The following is an 18,694-nucleotide window of genomic DNA, read 5'->3' on the forward strand; positions in this document are numbered from 1 at the left end:
TATGCAGTATGCCTAAGCCATAAAAGTATTTATGTGTACGTCTGATACCATTCTACTTGTGTAACGGAAGAAATGTATATGTTTATCTCTCAGAATGTTCAGAAATATGTATATTATTTGTGATGTGTGTCTATATATGTATGAACACGTTATACTGAACGGGGTGAGAATAGCTTGAGCTAGCTCATCCCATATGTATATTTTACCTCAATAAACTTATTTCAATTTCAATTCCACTCAGCTCTCTCATGCTCTGCTCCAAGCTCCGTCTCAACGTCTACGACACTGCTGTATCCGAGACTACTAAATAAATATGAAAACCCACTAAACACTGTGTATCTAATCTACTCAATAACTTAATCATACGTAACAAATGCATATGTATTTTCACTTGAGCTTTAAATATGTCTTTTGGAAAGTATTTAAAATGAATCTTATATTTCTATATATCTTGAGACATATAAAACATTTATGTGTATTAACGAATTTACGTGAAATATGCATTGTTCTGAGAGAAAGAGAATTGCTCTGTCGATCAGTCTGTGTAGAGTCGGAGCGTTGTGATTAACACATGTATCTTCACTAGAACGTAAAGGGGGCGTTTGGTTCCATAAATGCAATAAATGAAAACTCGTTCGATTTCAATCAAACTTTTTTGACAAGTTCTATATGAAAAGTGTTTAATCTGGTCCTAGTTTCAGCATCGTAGCATAAATAGGAAGGGAGAAAAAAATATTGAAGTAGTTGTGAAAATTATGCCAAAATGGTCAAAATCGATTATCAATCAAAAGTGTCAACTGAAATCATAGTTATGACTCTTTGCTATCACTATAGCATATATTAAACAAATATTATAATTAGTTTAATTGAAAAAAAATAAAAAAAATGTAATTTTTTTTTTCATTTTTTTTTTCGGGCGATTTGCATCAAACTTACACACATGACTGTACGTAAGCCTATCTGTAAGGATGCCAATTTTGGAGAAAATTGGTTGATGTCAACCTCAGCCACAGATTTTAGAACCTTTGACTTTATTCATTTCTGTTTTTTTTCAGTTGACACAAACGTTTACATAACTGATTCATTTTTTATTCAATTTACATGAAACTTACACAGTATATGTGGAGGGCATGTCTCTACATTTGCATATTGTCATTTTGCTCTAAGTTCATTTATTGATTTTATAAAAGCAATAAACATGCCATATTTGCATGATTTTTAAGGGGAACTTTGAACATTTGTATTAGGAAAACTAAAGATGTTTTGGAAATTCTACAACATGCAATCCTTTATTATATGCTAATGTGTCAGAAAAGTGTCACAAAATAATTATATATGAAACGTGTGTTCTGAAGTGTAGACTTGAAAATGTGTAAAAAATGTTGAAAAAAAAATCTCCCTTTCTATTTACGCTGCAGTACTGAAACTTGGGACAATTTCAGCACTTTTCATATACAACTAGTCAAATAATATTGGTTGACATTGAACAACTTTTCCAACACCAACCAGATGGCTCCTTAATTATGTCTATGGTAAAGTGTCTAAAATGAAGCTTATACTCATATCTTTCTTGAGACATATAAAACATTTACGATTATTTACATATATACAGGAGCCCCTTGTAAGCTACCTCATTTTTTTCTTTTGTTGTTCATTTTGTGTTTGTTTTGTATAGTCTTGTTTATATATTTTTCACCCATTTATAGCTTAATTCTTCTTTGTAATTTGCCATTCTTGCCTTGTTTTCCTGCAACCAGCTTTTTTATGCAGACAAGTATCGACCCAGAACTAAACCTCTTATCAACTATCTATGACAATCATCACTTTAATGATCAAAATTGCAGATATTTTGCAGCACATGATGTAAGCAATGTATTAACACATAATCACAATATCTCTGTAATCAACTTGAACGTTAGATCCCTAGGTAAACACTTCAAAGATGCTAGTGCCTTGATTGAAACTATTGACAAAAAATTCTCTTTAATTATACTTACTGAAACGTGGTTGAAAGAGGACACTACTCAACTCTTTAACATGCCTAACTACTCGGCAATTCACAACTGTCGTCAAATTCAGAGAGGTGGTGGTACTGCTCTTTACTACCACCAAGAACTAACATGCTTAAAAGTAATTAGAACTAGAGACTGCTGTGGGGAGTATATCTTCGCCAGCTTCAGAGTCAAGGGTGCCGAGTCTGTCCTGTCTGTGGGTGCAGTCTATAGAATTCCTAACACTGATATGTCCGAATTCAACTCAAACCTTAGAAATCTAATACTCGATAACAGACTGAACAAAAACCATCTAATTATCGCAGGGGACTTTAAAATTGACCTCTGCGAGCCTGAACACCCTACTGCTGTTAGCTTCCTCAACTGTATGAATTCCTGCTTCCTCATACCCTTAATCACTAGACTTACTAGAATTACTGATAGTACTGCCACGACTCTAGATCACATCTGGACAACCATAACCTCTCCGCTTACTTCAGGTATAATCACCGATAGCACTAGAGACCATTACCCCACATTTCTCTTAACTAACATTAGCAAACCACCTCCAGAGTCAAGGGAGTTAACTTTTAGGCTGCTCAATGAAACTGCTATAGACAATTTTATAACTGCTGCTGATAATGTCAACTGGGAGTCCGAGTTAGGTAACATAGGGAACATCAACCTAGCAGTGCAATCTTTTCTTAAAAAAACTCTTAGCCTTCATAACACCCACTGTCCTATGCTCACAAAACAATTCACAACCAAAAGGCTTAACAATCCTGACTTACAAAGGGAATACTTAAATCCATTAATAAAAAAACATGACCTTGAGAAGAAGTATAGGTTAGGAATTGGCTCCAAAGAATTCTCAAAGAATTACTCGTTATTGCTGTCTAAGATAATTAGACGAGCCAAAACTAAATACTACGAAGATAAATTTACCCAAATAAAGAGCAACATTAAAAAAACTTGGAGCACAATTTCACAAATATTGGGATCAAAGAAGATTTTAAATAACAAACCAACACTCCTGTCCAATAACGATGGTCAGCTTTCAGCCTCTGATTCTGCTATTGAGTTCAATAGGTTCTTCTCTTCCATTGGGTCATCCCTTGCAAATGATATTCCATCTTCCAGTACTGATGTTAAGGACTATCTTACAGGTAACTATCCACAGTCTCTTTACCTAAAGCCTATTAATTCCACTGACGTCAATGAGATAATCCTTTCCCTTTAAAACCAAGTCTAGGGCCCTTGAGGAGATACCAACTTTAATTTACAAAAAAGCGTCCAGAACTTTAGCCCCTGCTATTGCATTGCTCTTCAACAAGTCACTTGAACTCCAAACCTTTCCAGATATTCTAAAAAAAGCGAGAGTAACCCCTGTACACAAATGTGGTGATCTCACAGATGTTAACAACTACAGACCTATATCAATCCTGCCTAACTTGTCAAAAATATTTGAGAAACTAATCTACAAGCAGCTCTACTCTTATCTAGTCAAACACAATATACTTAGCTCTTGCCAATATGGCTTCAGACCCAAAAAAAAGCACTAACGATGCACTTATTAGTATGATTAACTTGATTCATGCAGCTCTTGATAAAAATGAGTTCCCTGTTGGGTTATTTGTGGACCTGCGTAAGGCTTTTGACACTGTCAACCACCAAAACCGTCTTCTTAAATTACATCATTATGGAGTCAGAGGACACTCCCTGCAATACCTCAAATCCTACCTTACTGACAGGCTCCAGTATGTTTCTGTGAATAATTCAACTTCTCCCACCCAACCCATCAACATTGGTGTTCCTCAGGGCAGCATACTTGGCCCTCTCCTCTTTCTCATCTACATTAATGACCTTCCAAATGCCTCCCAACACCTCAAACTAATTCTATTTGCTGACGACACAACCTTCATTTACTCCAGTCCTGACCCTCTTGCTCTAAATGCCACAGTAAATGCTGAGTTAAATAAAGTCCATCTTTGGCTAACTGCCAACAAACTCACCCTTAACATTGACAAAACTTTCTATATTCTGTTTGGTAATAAATCCTCTAATCAAATAAATCTCAAACAATACCCCAAATTTGTAACAAATTAGATGGCAAATTCCTTGGCATTCTCATTGACCATAAGCTGAATTTCCAGGGACACATTCTAAATATATCCAAAAAAGTTTCAAAAACTGTTGGCATTCTTTCTAAGATCAGATATTATGTTCCCCGCCCTACCCTGGTAACTCTCTATTACTCCCTCATTGTTACGGCCCTCTCGGGACGCAACGGGGTTCTTACTCTGATGTTGTTAGAGGAAGTTGTATCCGACCCCAAGCCAGTAGTGGCTTTCAAGGGATGTGATCCGTGACGCAAGAAACTTAAAGGGGGAAGGGAAAGAAAGTTAAGAACTTAAGACTATAATTGTTACCATCACCAAATAAATAATATATATAAAAGAGTGCACAGGGGGAGGGGTATTAACACTGTACAGGGGAAATACACAATCGTCTTCTGCTGAAGACTCTGGATCCAGACTCTCGGTGCTGAGTCCTCGGTGCTTTCGTGGTCTCTTGACGAATCCTTCGACCAAGCTGAGTCTACCCCAGACACAGGCCAGCCAAAACACAGTTCCACTGGGGGCACCGCCATGGAGGCCGTCAACCACAAGTCCAGCAGGTCTGCTGGCAGGTTCCGGATCAGCAAGGCTGGTCAGGCCACTCCACGAACGATATAAGGGTAACGCCCTAGACAGGAGCCTCGTGTGATACCACAAATCACTCTCCTGTCCTCAATACCCCAGTGGATAGTCGTCTCCAGCAGTCGGTCCCGGGTAATCCTTCTACTGCCACTCCACTGGCAGGGTAACACCACAGTGTTCTTCCGGGAGGCGACTCACAGCTGCTACAGCAAAGCACAAGGTATGGGGACGGCTGCCTTGGGTAGACTGACTCAACTTCCATCACAGCAGTCCCAGGTCGACTCTGTAAGCAGACACGTCATCAATAACTGGGACACACTAAGGCACCTCACTTACAGGCTCAGACACAAACGCCCACCTATCCACTCCATAGATGGCGCTGGTGTCTGAGCACCACCTCACCAGAGGTCAGCAGCGGCTGTGTTGAGCGCTGAACAGGACTGGAAACTGGCCCTCGAGGCCAGTACACGTCGTCCTCACCAGGTGTCGTCGTCCGTTTGGAGGGGATTTCGGGAGCTGACCCACAGATGGCGCGGTCGTCACTGCTCCGGGCCCGGACCCTGGATCCGGGTTCGTAACACTCATCTATCCATATCTCAACTATGGTATTTGTGATTGGGGTTCTACTACCCAAAATCATTTACGTCCTCTAATCACTCAACACAAAGCTGCTATTAGGACAATATACTCTGGCCTTAGACATCACTCGGTACCCCTATTCAAATCTCTGAATATGTTAGATATAAGGTCACTGCACATTCTCTCATGTGTATTATACATATATAAAACGCTGAACTGTAATGCCAATCCTGACCTCGAAAGCTTTATAGAAGGTTGTAACAGAACTCATGAGCACCACACCAGAAATAAATACAGTTTTGATATTCTTAGAGTACGACTTAATCAAACTAGAAATGCTCTACAAATCAAGGGACCCAGAATGTAGAATGACCTTCCCAACCATGTTAAAGACTGTACCTCTCTCAACCAGTTTAGGATAAAAACGAAGCTATACCTAATAAATTCCCTGTAACCTACCTTACCCCTCTATTTAAATTTTAAATTTTGCCCTGAGGGGCGAGTTTATTGGGCAGCGCCACTCATCTTGTGAGTGAACATACCGCCATAGCAGAATGTACAACACTCCCCAATAGGAAGAAAACCCGCTGGGTTGTTCATCCTGTCACTTGTAACCAGACACAGCTGGGACTTGCTTAACTGTCTCAAGTGAACAGCTCCTCAAACAAGAAAATTAACATTTATCAACCCTTAAAAGCTTACGTTATCATGTGGGTGCAAAATGGGGAAATCTTTTAAGAACAGTATCAATATTTGACAAATAGTGTTTTCCTAACTCAAACAATGTGGGGTTTATTATTCTACACATATTCCTAATGTGATCAGGTGTTCACATTCACGTAGATAGTGGTCAAGGCGGTGTCCATCACTCTCACCACAGATTCTGCAACTTCGCTGATCAACTGTTGTTTCCATTCCAAATCTCCATGGATATTTGTATCCAAGACGGATTCTCGCTATTACTGATTCTCTCCCTCGTCGTTCTCCTCTTCGGCCATAATGATTGGGATTGCCAGCTGCAACCATGTTGTACCATCGTACAGATTCACTGGTTTGTGCTTCTATCCTCCTTTCCTCAGTTACCTTGTCACGGTGATGTTGCCTGATAATACCTCTAATTTGTAGTTGAGTCTTGGGTATGAAGTATTCAATATGGTCTCCTTCAGCGCCTTCAGCAGCCAGCACATCTGCTCGTTCATTCCCACATATTCCAACATGGGAGGGGATCCACAGAAACTTGATGACTCTTCCCTGATTGGTAAGTACTCTCACAGCTCTCTTAATTTCAGCGACTATTGCAAGATTTTCTGCCTGATTTTTACTTAGGCTTTGCAGTGCTGCTTTTGAATCGGTGCGAATCACTGCACCATTAGTGTTCCGTTCAAGAAACCTTAACGCCATAACAATGGCAGTTAGCTCTGCTTGCGTTGAAGAGCCATAGTTCTCAATACGTGCTTTTTCTTCATTTCTGCATTGGAAAGTATTATCCTTGATTACCATGTATGCTGCACCAGCCCTGCCATTGATAGGATTAGATGACCCGGCAGTGTAGATTTGATCTAGTTCATCTCTGGCTTCTTTATAAATTTCCTCGAGATACTTGTGCCTCATTTCTTGTGGTATCATGTTGGATTTTTTCATTGCCATTTCATTGATGATGATCTTGCATGAGTCATCCTCCCAGGGAGGTAACCTCTCTACAGGCAGGAGCTCACGGGCTTGCTCAAGCAGGTGAAGCTCTTCAAGGTAGCAGACTGCTCTGTGATGCAATTTTTTGCTTCCCCTGTTTCCCCCTGAAAGTAGCACAGAGCTCAGTTTTTTCTTGGCAATATCATTGTAATGGGGATCTCTGCATGCTATCCTAATTGCAAGCTTAGTATTCAGCTCCTGAATTCTGCTTTTAACACTGGGAAGGGACAACTCCTCTCGTAGATTAGACGTTCTGGCAGTTCTTGGAACTCCAAGAATGATTGTCATGGCTTCATTTTGAATGTTTTCAAGCCTTTTCATATCGCTTTGGAAGTAGGTGCACAGAACTGGTGCGGCATAGTCTTTGACGGAGCGCACATAGGCTGTGTACATCATTTTAATCACGGCACTAGAGGCTCCATGTCCATTCCAGGTCATAGCTTTCAGTGCCCTGAGTCGACTTTTGCATGTTCCTATGAGTTGATTGAGCTCCTCTTTCTTTCCCTTGTTAGAGCCGACAGTGACGCCAAGGTACCGATAGTGGTCAACCCATTCAAGTGTTACACCATTAATTTGCAGTTCTTCATTTGCTCTCCGCTTGTGATGGGAGTATGCCTTCGTCTTGTTTGTGGAGAGAGTGAAACCGAGCTCAATACATTTCCTTCAAAGGAGTTCAATGGACTGTTCAATTTTTCCCAAGGTGGGAGCTTGTATTAGGACATCATCCGCATATCCCACTTGTTGTGTTCCTTCCGGAAAATCAATATTTGCAATGGCGTTCATAAGTACATTGAATAGTGTAGGGCTTAAGACTCCGCCTTGGGGGGTCCCGAGTTCCATATTCATTGTTCTGGAGACTGCTCCATTGAAGCAAACCTTGACTTTCCTTCCTGTGAGGTAGTCTTCAACCCATTTCATGAGTCTCCCCTTGACACCCATGCATGCAAGCTCGTCCAGGATCGCAATCCCCTGTGCTTTGTCGAAGGCTCCTTTGATGTCAACAAATACAGAGTACCTAGCCGTGTCATTAGCCAAGTAATTAACTATACAATTTGATGTGCTCCGTCCTTTAACAAATCCATTGACCCCCTCCCCTAACCTGCCTATTTTGTGCAACAGTCGGTTTAGGATGATCCTTTCAAGCATCTTGCAAGTGCATGACACGAGACTGATAGGTCTGTAATTACCAGGGTCATTAGGCTTCGGTATGGGAATAATTATTGCGTGTTTCCATTGTGTGGGCAACACTCCACTGAGGAATGACTTGTTAAACAGGTGGAGTAGTGGATTCCCAGACACATCACACAGTGCATTGAGTATGTCGTAGGTGACGCCATCTTCACCAGGTGCTGTACTTTTACCCTTTTTCATAGCGCCCCTTACTTCTTGGGCTGTGATTGGTTCCCCATACTCGTCATCACTAGACAGTGCTCTTGTTATCCTAATTCTTCTGTCATCATGTCGCAGGAGCTGTTCCCTGCTGATTTCTGCAGGGAGAGAGGAGGAGGATGCTGCATCACTCCACTTGTGAATTAGTTTCTCAGCCTTACCCTGGGGTTCTTTGTGAGCCGCAGGCCGGGCTCTGCCACCCTTAGCTATCTGAATTTTTGCCTACACTTGTCTTGCAGATGTTTCCCGTCCAATAGAGCTAGTGAACTCAAGCCATTGTCTTTCCCGCTCTTTAATCTTCTCTTCCCTGGCTACTTGACACACAGTTTTAAACAACTCTTGGTTACTTTCAGTGGGATGTCTCCGATACTCTCTACTCATGTCTCTTACATTTGCGTTAAGCATCTTTATGTAATCGTTCTCATACCATTTTATTTTCTTCCTCTGAGGGTTACTTCGCCCAGGCGTACGGCGCGGAACTCTTAGACAGCTCTCAATTTGGTGATTAAGGTCATCAACAAATGTGTCAATGTCTTCTGGGATTTGGTATTCCGTGAACCAGTCACTCATCCTGTTTATGAAGTGCGGCCTCAAATCTGGTCCGAGTGATAACCTTTTTCTTTTATTCGTCTCTTTCCTTCTCTTGCTCATGTCGACGGTGGTAATCAGTGCCCAATGGTCACTACATAAACTGTGCACAATGTGTGTACTGGCATCCGTGTCCTGTGCATTCAGCAGGAGAGCATAGTCTAATCTTCCTCCTCTGAGGTGAGTTGGCTGTTCATCACCCAGGACTCTAAGGTTTTCACTTCTCCTGACAAAGAGTGACAGTTTCCGTCCATTGACATTGGGCTGATGACAGTTGGCACCAAAGTGTGGGTGTCGGGCATTAAGGTCACCGACCAGCAGGGTAGGTTCTTCATTAACAAACTCAGGCAGTGTGTCAAGGTCAAGTTTACTGTGGCACATATAGGTTGATTATATGTAGAGCATTATTGTTTAAGTAAAGGGTTACTCCCAGTGATTCAAACTCATCCCCCATGTGCAGGTCATCAATAATCTGTGCGGGAATGTTGGTATTTACAAAAGTGATGAGACCCCGTTTTCTTTCCCCAGAGGGCAGGGAGAACTTGCGATAACCACTGAACCTTGGGTTGAAGTCATCACCTACCATCGTCTCCTGTAGCACTATGACGTCAGTTTGGTGTTCACGGACGTACTGTATGATGTCATTAATTCTATTGCGAACTCCATTACAGTTCCATTGCAGTATAGTGAGATGTTGTTCATTGTGATTATCCATTTTGAGATTGTTTGTCATCAGCTGCACGTGTGTAATTATTATGTTCACATGTGTCATCGTGTATTCCATGGTGTTTGGTGTTACTGTGTGTACTGGCGTTACTGTGTGCACTGGTGTCACTGTGTGCACTGGTGTTACTGTGTGCACTGGTTTTACTGTGTGCACTGGTGTCACTGTGTGGACTGGTGTCACTGTGTGCACTGGTGTCACTGTGTGCACTGGTGTCACTGTGTGCACTGGTGTCACTGTGTGCACTGGTGTCACTGTGTGCACTGCTGTTACTTTGTGCACTGGTGCTTCTGTGTGCACTGGTGTCACTGTGTGCACTGGTGTCACTGTGTGCACTGGTGTCACTGTGTGCACTGGTGTCACTGTGTGGACTGATGTGCTGGTGTCCAGGTTGTGTCTGCTGACGTACCTCGGCAGTATGTGTTGCATCATCTTGCATCAGGCTCTGGCTTGCAGGACCTCCACTTGATGGACTCTGCTGTTGTAGGATTTGGAGGATTTTTTCCTGAGTCGTCTTTATCTGGCAGAAGGCTTTCTCAAGTTCCGTCTGTTTTTGCAGTATTTGGTGGACGACTGGATGAGGTTTTATCATGCAGTCTAATATTGCTGCAACACAAACCTGAGTGACGACCTCCTGGGGGTCAGGAGTGCCTGGATGGGGAGGCAGATGGGAGACAGTGGAGGGGTCTGATTCATTGGTATGGATTGGGAGGGTAGATGGTGGTGTGACACCGTGAGTAGAGATTGGGGTATGGGTGGGTGGGTTCCCTAGAGGGGAGAGAGGTGGGAAGGCCTCAGGGATGGGGGAGCGGCGGTGGCTGGCTACACCGCCCCCTCCCCACGCCTGATTCCCCACCCCACCCTGAGTTCCCCTGTTCACTGAGTGATCACTACCCCATACTGCTGTCGGTCTACTGTGAGCTGGACCCTGAGCTGGTCCCTGAACTGGACCCTGTCTTGCTGTGGTACTGTTAACGGTGCCATTCCCGCCCCTGTTCACTGGTCCACCTGCGGTTTGATTCGGTGGTTTCGAGCCCCGCCATGTAGGCCTCGCCCTGCAATACCTGTTCCAAGCATGGTGGGGTTGCTTGCAGTTGGCACATTTAGGTGTTACCCCGCCACCCCCACCCAGTGCAAGCTTAGCCAGACACTGCTTGGTGTCGTGAGAGCCACTGCAACACCCACACCTAATTGGGCGATCACATTGCCATGTTCTGTGATCCCACCGTTGACAGTTGCCACACAAGGACGGGCTGCCAATATACCTCTCCACTTTGCACGCCCTCATGCCTGGTATTTTAATGACTGGAGGCAGGTCTCCCTTCCACATAGCAATTGCTTGATTTTTGGCCAGACCCCCTGGTCCAGTGTTGCGCTCGACCAAACAATCTCTTCATAGTCCTTGAGAAATTCCACGTCAACATGAATACTATAGTTCTTAATTATAATTTTAGTTTGTCTTGTCTGTGGGTTTGCTTCCAACAATTTAACATTCTTACCTTGATACTCGAGGCTGGTCTCTGTGAAGTACTTCAGGGCACTGTGCCCCTGCACCCGTGCACTAACATTGCCACCTATACACACCTGGTCTCTATACGATACTTTCCTCTGTGGGCGCGGGCGGCCTCAATAATCCATCTATACTTCTCTGCTGCAGTCAATCCCACTGCAGGAAAGATTAGGATGTACCACTCACTGTCTGCGTCTAGTCGTCGTTGTTGTTGTTGTTGAGGTTGCTGTTGCTGCTCATCCTGTCGCTGTAACCTGTCCCGGTTCCTGCTGTTTCTACCTTGGACTAGGCGGTAACCTTCATCGTCTGTTGTAGAGTCACCTGTACCAGTACTGTTGGAGGGCCCCGGGTTGGGATCCCCACCGGAGGGCCCCGGGTGTGGACCATCACCCAGGGGCCCCTGGCGGGGACGGGGGCTTACGCCGGGGGAGCCGTTATGGTTCCCGGGTACACCCGCCATGATCACTTGTTGTTGTTGTCTCGAAGTCTTACTCCTTGTGTCAACAGCCATCTATTTGCTGCGGCTCACTTCATGTGTTGTTGGGTGGTATGTCTTCAACACTGCACTCTGCCCTACGTATACACACATGTACATATAGACACCTACAAGGCACAAGGATTACACTCACACGTAGTGTAGGGGCACTATATGGGGTGTCCTGGCAGTCTCTCGTGTAAACACACTTGTCGCGCACACAGACCACGATCTTGGGTAGGGAGGGCACAAAGGCTATTTTTCACGCGCGTGGTGCACCAGGCTTCAGGTACCGCGAGGCGGCCCACCTACCTCACGACTCTCCCCTCAGCAGGCCTCGATATTGCCACATTAACAATACCTGCCTTAATTTCTGGCCAATCCACACGTCCAGGGCCTACCACAGTTGGTAGGAGGGGCGGTGCACACTTAGTAACGCTGTAGCTGACCTACTTGGCGCACTGAAGACTAGACCTTAGGCCTAGGCCTATGTCAAACAGGAGGATGGATACATCCTGCCTGCTCCTCCTCTAGCTTGAGGGCAACTGTACCCCTCTATTGTCAACCAATGTCTGTTTTTTTTTAATTGACGCTGTTTGTCGACCAAATTGTATTTGTGCTGCTTTTACAGCCATGTTCCCCCCTTTTTAACTCTTTTTTTTTGTTTGTTCTCAACTTATTTTATTCCTTATGCTCAATTAGTATTAAGCTTTAGTCATTTAAGCTTTTCATGCCGGAAACGCTTTGCGTAATAGTGGCTTTAGGCATTGTATGTACTAGCCCTATCTATAAATCCATCACTCATTGTAAAATCTCTTGTATGTATGTACCTTACCTAAATAAACATTTGATTTTGATTTGAAATAAACATTGTTCTAAGAGAGTTGCTCCGTCGATCGATCTGTGAAGGTTCCGAGCTCGGTGATTATAAAATTAACCTATCTTCGCTTTAATTTCAAATATGACCATGGTCAGGTATTTAAAATAAAGCTTATATTTCTAAATTTCTTGCGACATATAAAATTTACATTTATTAACGAATCTGCGTGAAATAAGCATTGTTCTAAGATGAATATTGTGTGTTACGAGCTCGACCAACGATAAAAACTGCCACTTGTATTCAACTACAGTACATATAATTTCGGTTTTACTTAAAATATTTTTATGGTAGAGGTTTTACATATAGATCCCGTTTCTGTCTTTCTTCTGACATATAGATATATTTAATTTAATAAGCTATCAAGATGTTTTCAACAATATTTTTTTGGCGTTCGTCTATTCCAAAATGGTTGACCATTTTGAAGACACAACACATGGGTTGACCCATCTGTCAGTTGGGTCAAATTCTTTTAGTGTGTTGACCACATGTTCTGTGCACACAGGAATGTGAAGGTCGTTGTTTGTGTCTAGTATCCTCTGCACATGCGCAGAAGTGCATCTACAATGGGAGAACTGTTTCCTTCCAAAAGTAAATAATCGTGTGGTATTGCATTTAAATATGCAATTACAAGTACATTCTCTAATTGGAAAACATGAGCAAAAACATAAATGATAAATGTAAAAACCTACTTACAGGCAATAAATATGAAGTAGGAAAAACAAGATATGGACCCAGAAAAATAACATTGGAACACTTAGGTGAGCATCGAGCGCCATTTTATCAACACCAGATGGTGCGTGTCCAGGCATGAACATTAAAAGAAAACCTAGACACATACTGCACCTATTATAAAAAAAAGAAACACCACCATTGACCGCCAAGTGCTTACATCAAGTCAAACTCAAGAAACAACACGTAAGTCTTGCTTAACCGAGAAAACTGCACACAAACTACACCTAGCATAAAGATAATGAAAACTCACCAGTGTCTAGAGTGTGGGAAAGTATTCAGTCGTCTTGGACACGTGAAGACTCACATGTTAGGGCATTCAGGTGACAAACTTCATCAGTGTACAGAGTGCGGGAAGAGATTTAGTCAACTTGGAAGTATGAAGACTCACATGTTGGTGCATTCAGGTGAGAAACCTCACGAGTGTCTAGAGTGTGGGAAGAGATTCAGTCGTCTTGGAAGTATGAAGACGCATATCTTGGTGCATTCAGGTGACAAACCTCATGAATGTCCAGAGTGTGGGAAGAGATTCAGTCAGCTTGGAAGTTTGAAGACGCATATCTTGGTGCATTCAGGTGACAAACCTCATGAATGTCCAGAGTGTAGGAAGAGATTCAGTCATCTTGGTGGTATGAAGACTCACATGTTGGTGCATTCAGGTGTCAGACCTCACGAGTGTCCAGAGTGTGGGAAGAGATTTAGTCATCTCGGAAGTATGAAGATTCATTTGTTGGTGCATTCAGGTGATAAACCTCATGAGTGTCCAGAGTGTGGGAAGAGATTCAGTCAGCTTGGAAATATGAAGACTCATATATTAGTGCATTCTGGTGATAAACCTCACGAATGTCCAGAGTGTGGCAAGAAATTCAGTCAGCTTGGAAGTATGAAGACTCATATGTTAGTGCATTCAGGTGACAAACGTCACGAGTGTCCAGAGTGTGGGAAGAGATTCATTCAACTTGGAGATATGAAGAAACACATTTTAGTACATTCAGGTAACAAGTCTTATGAGTGTCCTGAGTGTGGGAAGAGATTCAGGCGTCTTGGAAGTGTGAAGACTCACAGGATGGTGCATGCGGATGAAAGACCTTTTGAATGTGCTGAGTGTGGCAAAAAATTTAGAGAACGTGGGGCTATAATACGTCACATGTTAGTGCATTCAGGTGACAAACCTCACAAGTGTCCAGAGTGTGGGAAAAGATTCAGTCTGCTTGGAAATATGAAGATGCATATGTTAGTGCATTCAGGTGACAAACCTCATGAGTGTCCACAGTGTGGGAAGAGATTCAATCGTCTTGGAAGTATGAAGAGGCACAAGATGATACATTTTAAATTTAAATTTTGCCCCGAGGGGCGAGTTTATTGGGCAGCGCCACTCATCTTGTGAGTTAGGTGATAGGCTAAATTCTTTGAGTGTTGGAGATGATTGAAAGAATGCTGGAGGAAAATGAGGTATTATTACATTAACTTACATTTAATATAACGAACAATTTTGAAAATAAGCTTCATTATAATAATAATTAATTAATTATCACCTTATCAGTTTGATGTCTACAAGGTAATTGTTATATTTTGTTTGAGAAATATGCTTCACCATAAATGGTAAAGATCTATAGGTATTATATTATTTTGTTCATTTATGAAAGTTATAGATGCTCCTCATATTACATGCTTATATTAGAGCATGTAATATGAGGAGCATATTACATGCTCTTATATAGATGCCTATATTACATTTAATATAACAAACAATTTTGAAAATAAGCTTCATTATAAAAAATAATTAATTATCACCTTATCAGTTTGATGTCTACAAAGTAATTGTTACATTTTGTTTGAGAAATATGCTTCACCATGAATGGTAAAGATCTATAGGTATTATATTATTTTGTGTATTTATGAAAGTTAGATGCTCCTCATAGCCCAAGCAAGAAATAGAGAAGATCCTAGTTTACAAGTTAGATGCTACTCATAGACCAAGCAAGAACTAGAGAAGCTGTCATTGTAGAAAAACTTAGAATTGCTGATGAGTAAAATAAATATTTCTATATTTTAGCAGATAAGGCAAAATTTAAATGTTTTTTTCTTCATATTTATTTCAACAATGCGCTTTCTATTTATGTTCTCTTTAGAAATTTGTTTTAAAGCAATATATATAAATACATATTTCTCTATAGCTAAGTTATGGACATTTTTGCTGTAATGGTATTTAGCATTAGAGCTGGTGAAGAAGACAGTTTCAGACGTACTCAAGATGAGACCTTTTTATTGGTAGGCAAATTGTATATTAATCAAGGAATTAACTCATCAGATTCCTGTGCAAACTGATGCCCCTTTTTTTATTTTTGTTTATGCATATTTATGACTTCTACTCTTGATTAGAAATATATTAAGAGTTTATAGTAGATGGACTAGTATTTATAATTGATAGTCATAAAGATATATTTCCTGGACTATCAGTTATATTAGCATGACTGGTAATTATAGTAGGATGATCAATTACTCGAGCCTCACTGGCATTTATATTAGCATGACTGTGAATTATATCAGAGACATTTATTTCTGGTGTGATGCTCATGGGTTCTATTTCGTCTATCAAGGAAAAGTTTCAGATGAGAATTGGCATTTAGGAATAAGGTTTTGTGCATGTAAATAACACAAGAGAATTATAATATACAGAGAGTAATCACACTAATGTGACTGCATCAGTGAGAAAATCCGTGGAGCCGTGCTGAGGGCTCGAACCTATGTTCGATTTTTTCTCTACAGTGGGAGTTCCCATACACACATGCTTTAGCAACTAGACCAAATTATGGTAATAAGGATTGCAACCTGGAGTTCTACTGAACACACAAGGATTCTACTGAAGCCAGAACAGGATTTCCACACAATCCCTTATGCATTGTGGCTCTGTAAGTTTGAGCATGTGTGTGGGAACACCTACTGCATCAGCTCAAACCCTCATCATGGCTCAGTACAGATTTTCTCAATAATAATAATAATAATAATAATAATAATAATTATTAATATTCATTGTGTCAGGAGACAGACAGCCAGAGAGTATTCATACACATTAGGCTTATATCGAGGTCCCTCGACTCCAAGGTCAAATTACTGACCCTGGCCAGGATGCAACCCCACAACAAGTAGTTTAACTCCTGAGTACCTACTTACTGATAGGAAAACAGGTCATTAGATTATTGAGAATGCACCCAACCATTTCTGTCCCACCTGGGATTTGAACCCACAATTAATAAATTATAAATAAATATGTTTATTCAGGAAAGGTATATACATACAAGTGATGTTACATTAATGGATTGATATATAGATAGAGCTAGTACATACAATGCCTAAAGCCACTATTACGCAATGCGTTTCGGGCAAGAAAAACATTAATATCTAGAACTTAATACTAATTGAGCAAAAAGAATAAAAAGTGTTGAGAACAAATACAAATAAAGATAAAAAAAAAGGGGGAACATGACTGAAAAAGCAGCACAAATACAATAGGTTGACAAACAGTGTTGATTAAAAAAAGAAAATAACAGACATGGGTTGACAATAGAGGAGTGAGGTAGGTTACAGGGAATTTATTAGGTAGTGTTTAGTTTTTATCTTAAACTGGTTGAGAGAGGTACAGTCTTTAACATGGTTGGGAAGGTCATTCCACATTCTGGGCCCCTTGATTTGTAGAGCATTTCTAGTTTGATTAAGTCGTACTCTAGGAATATCAAAACTGTATTTATTTCTGGTGTGGTGCTCATGGGTTCTGTTATTTATTTATTTATTTATTTATGCATATACAAGAATGTACATAAGGAATGTGAGGATACAATTATGGTAATTACAGTCTTGTAAAGCCACTAGCACGCGCAGCGTTTCGGGCAGGTCCTTAATCTAAGAAAATTTTAAGGAGGTAAATACTTGCAAAATTTATAGACAAAAAAATGATAACAGATTACATGGAATGAAAAAAAAAAAAGATGAGAGAAAATTATAGGTACAGTATATTAAAGCACATAGGTAGCTATGATTGATTGCAATGACAGCTTAAAATGGTAGTTGACAACAAATTGGTAGGCACAATACAGCAGAAACAATATAAGATTGATTGCAATGACAGCTTGAATGGTAGTTGACAAAAATTGGTAGTCACAATACAGCATATGGCTAGCACATAAAAGAAGACAGCAATGAACACAATGATAAGGTTGTTTGATATTACATAAAAATTAGGAGATTGGGTACCACTAGGTACAGAGCAAATTTAAAGCTCAGTGTAGGAAACTAAATAGATGAAGTTAGGTACTTTTTGGTTTTGCTTTTAAATAAGGCAAAAGTTTTACAGTTTTTCAATTCACTAGGGAGTGAGTTCCATAGACTAGGTCCCTTAATTTGCATTGAGTGTTTACACAGATTAAGTTTGACCCTGGGGATATCAAAGAGATATTTATTTCTGGTGTGGTGATAATGGGTCCTATTACATCTGTCCAGGGAGAGTTTCAGAGCATGGTTTGCATTTAAGAACAGGGTTTTGTAAATGTAGTTGACACAAGAGAATGTGTGGAGGGAGTTAATATTTAGCAAGTTTAGAGATTTAAACAAGGGAGCTGAGTGTTGTCTGAAAGCAGAGTTAGTTATTATTCTGATAGCAGATTTTTGCTGTGTGATGATGGGCTTAAGGTGGTTTGCAGTGGTAGACCCCCATGCACAGATACCATAATTAAGATAGGGGTAGATTAGTGCATAATATAGTGAGAGGAGAGCAGAGTTAGGAACATAATATCTGATTTTGGAGAGTATACCAACTGTCTTAGAGACTTTCTTAGTTATGTGTTGAATGTGGGTGCTGAAGTTGAGTCTCTTGTCTAGGAATAGGCCAAGAAACTTGCCATCATTTTTATTACTGATGTTAATGTTGTCTATCTGTAGCTGAATTGCATTTGATGATTTGCTTCCAAATAAGATGTAGTAAGTCTTTTCGATGTTTAATGTTAGTTTGTTCGTTGACATCCATAAGTGGACTTTTTTTAATTCATTATTCACAACATTATTTAGTGTATGTGGGTTGAGGTTTGAGTAGATAAGGGTAGTATCGTCAGCAAACAATATAGGTTTGAGAATATTAGAGACATTAGGCAGATCGTTTATATATATAAGAAATAGAAGAGGTCCTAAGATGCTGCCCTGTGGCACTCCAACGGTAATTGGTAGAGTGGAAGAAGTTGTATCATTGATGGTTACATATTGGTGTCTGTCACTAAGATAGGATCGGATGTAGTCAAGGGCAAGGCCTCGGATTCCATAATGCTGGAGTTTAAATAAGAGGTAGTTGTGATTAACAGTATCAAAGGCTTTTCTTAGGTCAATGAAGAGTCCAATCGGAAACTCATTTTTGTCAAGGGCTGAGTAGATAATGTCAAGGAGACTAATGATTG

General features: G+C 40.8%; 1 protein-coding gene across 1 annotated transcript; it reads left to right on the plus strand.

Moving 5' to 3' along the window:
- The first annotated feature begins 13,002 nt into the window (after positions 1–13,002).
- Positions 13,003–17,652, plus strand: LOC138354743 (zinc finger protein 98-like). The gene has a single exon (XM_069309235.1). It carries the CDS (start codon positions 13,495–13,497, stop codon positions 14,638–14,640), a length of 1,146 nt encoding a protein of 381 aa, XP_069165336.1. The 5' UTR covers positions 13,003–13,494; the 3' UTR covers positions 14,641–17,652.
- Positions 17,653–18,694: the final 1,042 nt, after the last annotated feature.

Source organism: Procambarus clarkii, chromosome 64 (genome assembly GCF_040958095.1).
Source record: "Procambarus clarkii isolate CNS0578487 chromosome 64, FALCON_Pclarkii_2.0, whole genome shotgun sequence".
NCBI lineage: Eukaryota > Metazoa > Arthropoda > Malacostraca > Decapoda > Cambaridae > Procambarus > Procambarus clarkii.

Bases quoted from the DNA above. Each gene is read 5' to 3' on its own strand.
- LOC138354743 (XM_069309235.1), top strand. From the start codon at position 13,495: ATGAAAACTCACCAGTGTCTAGAGTGTGGGAAAGTATTCAGTCGTCTT.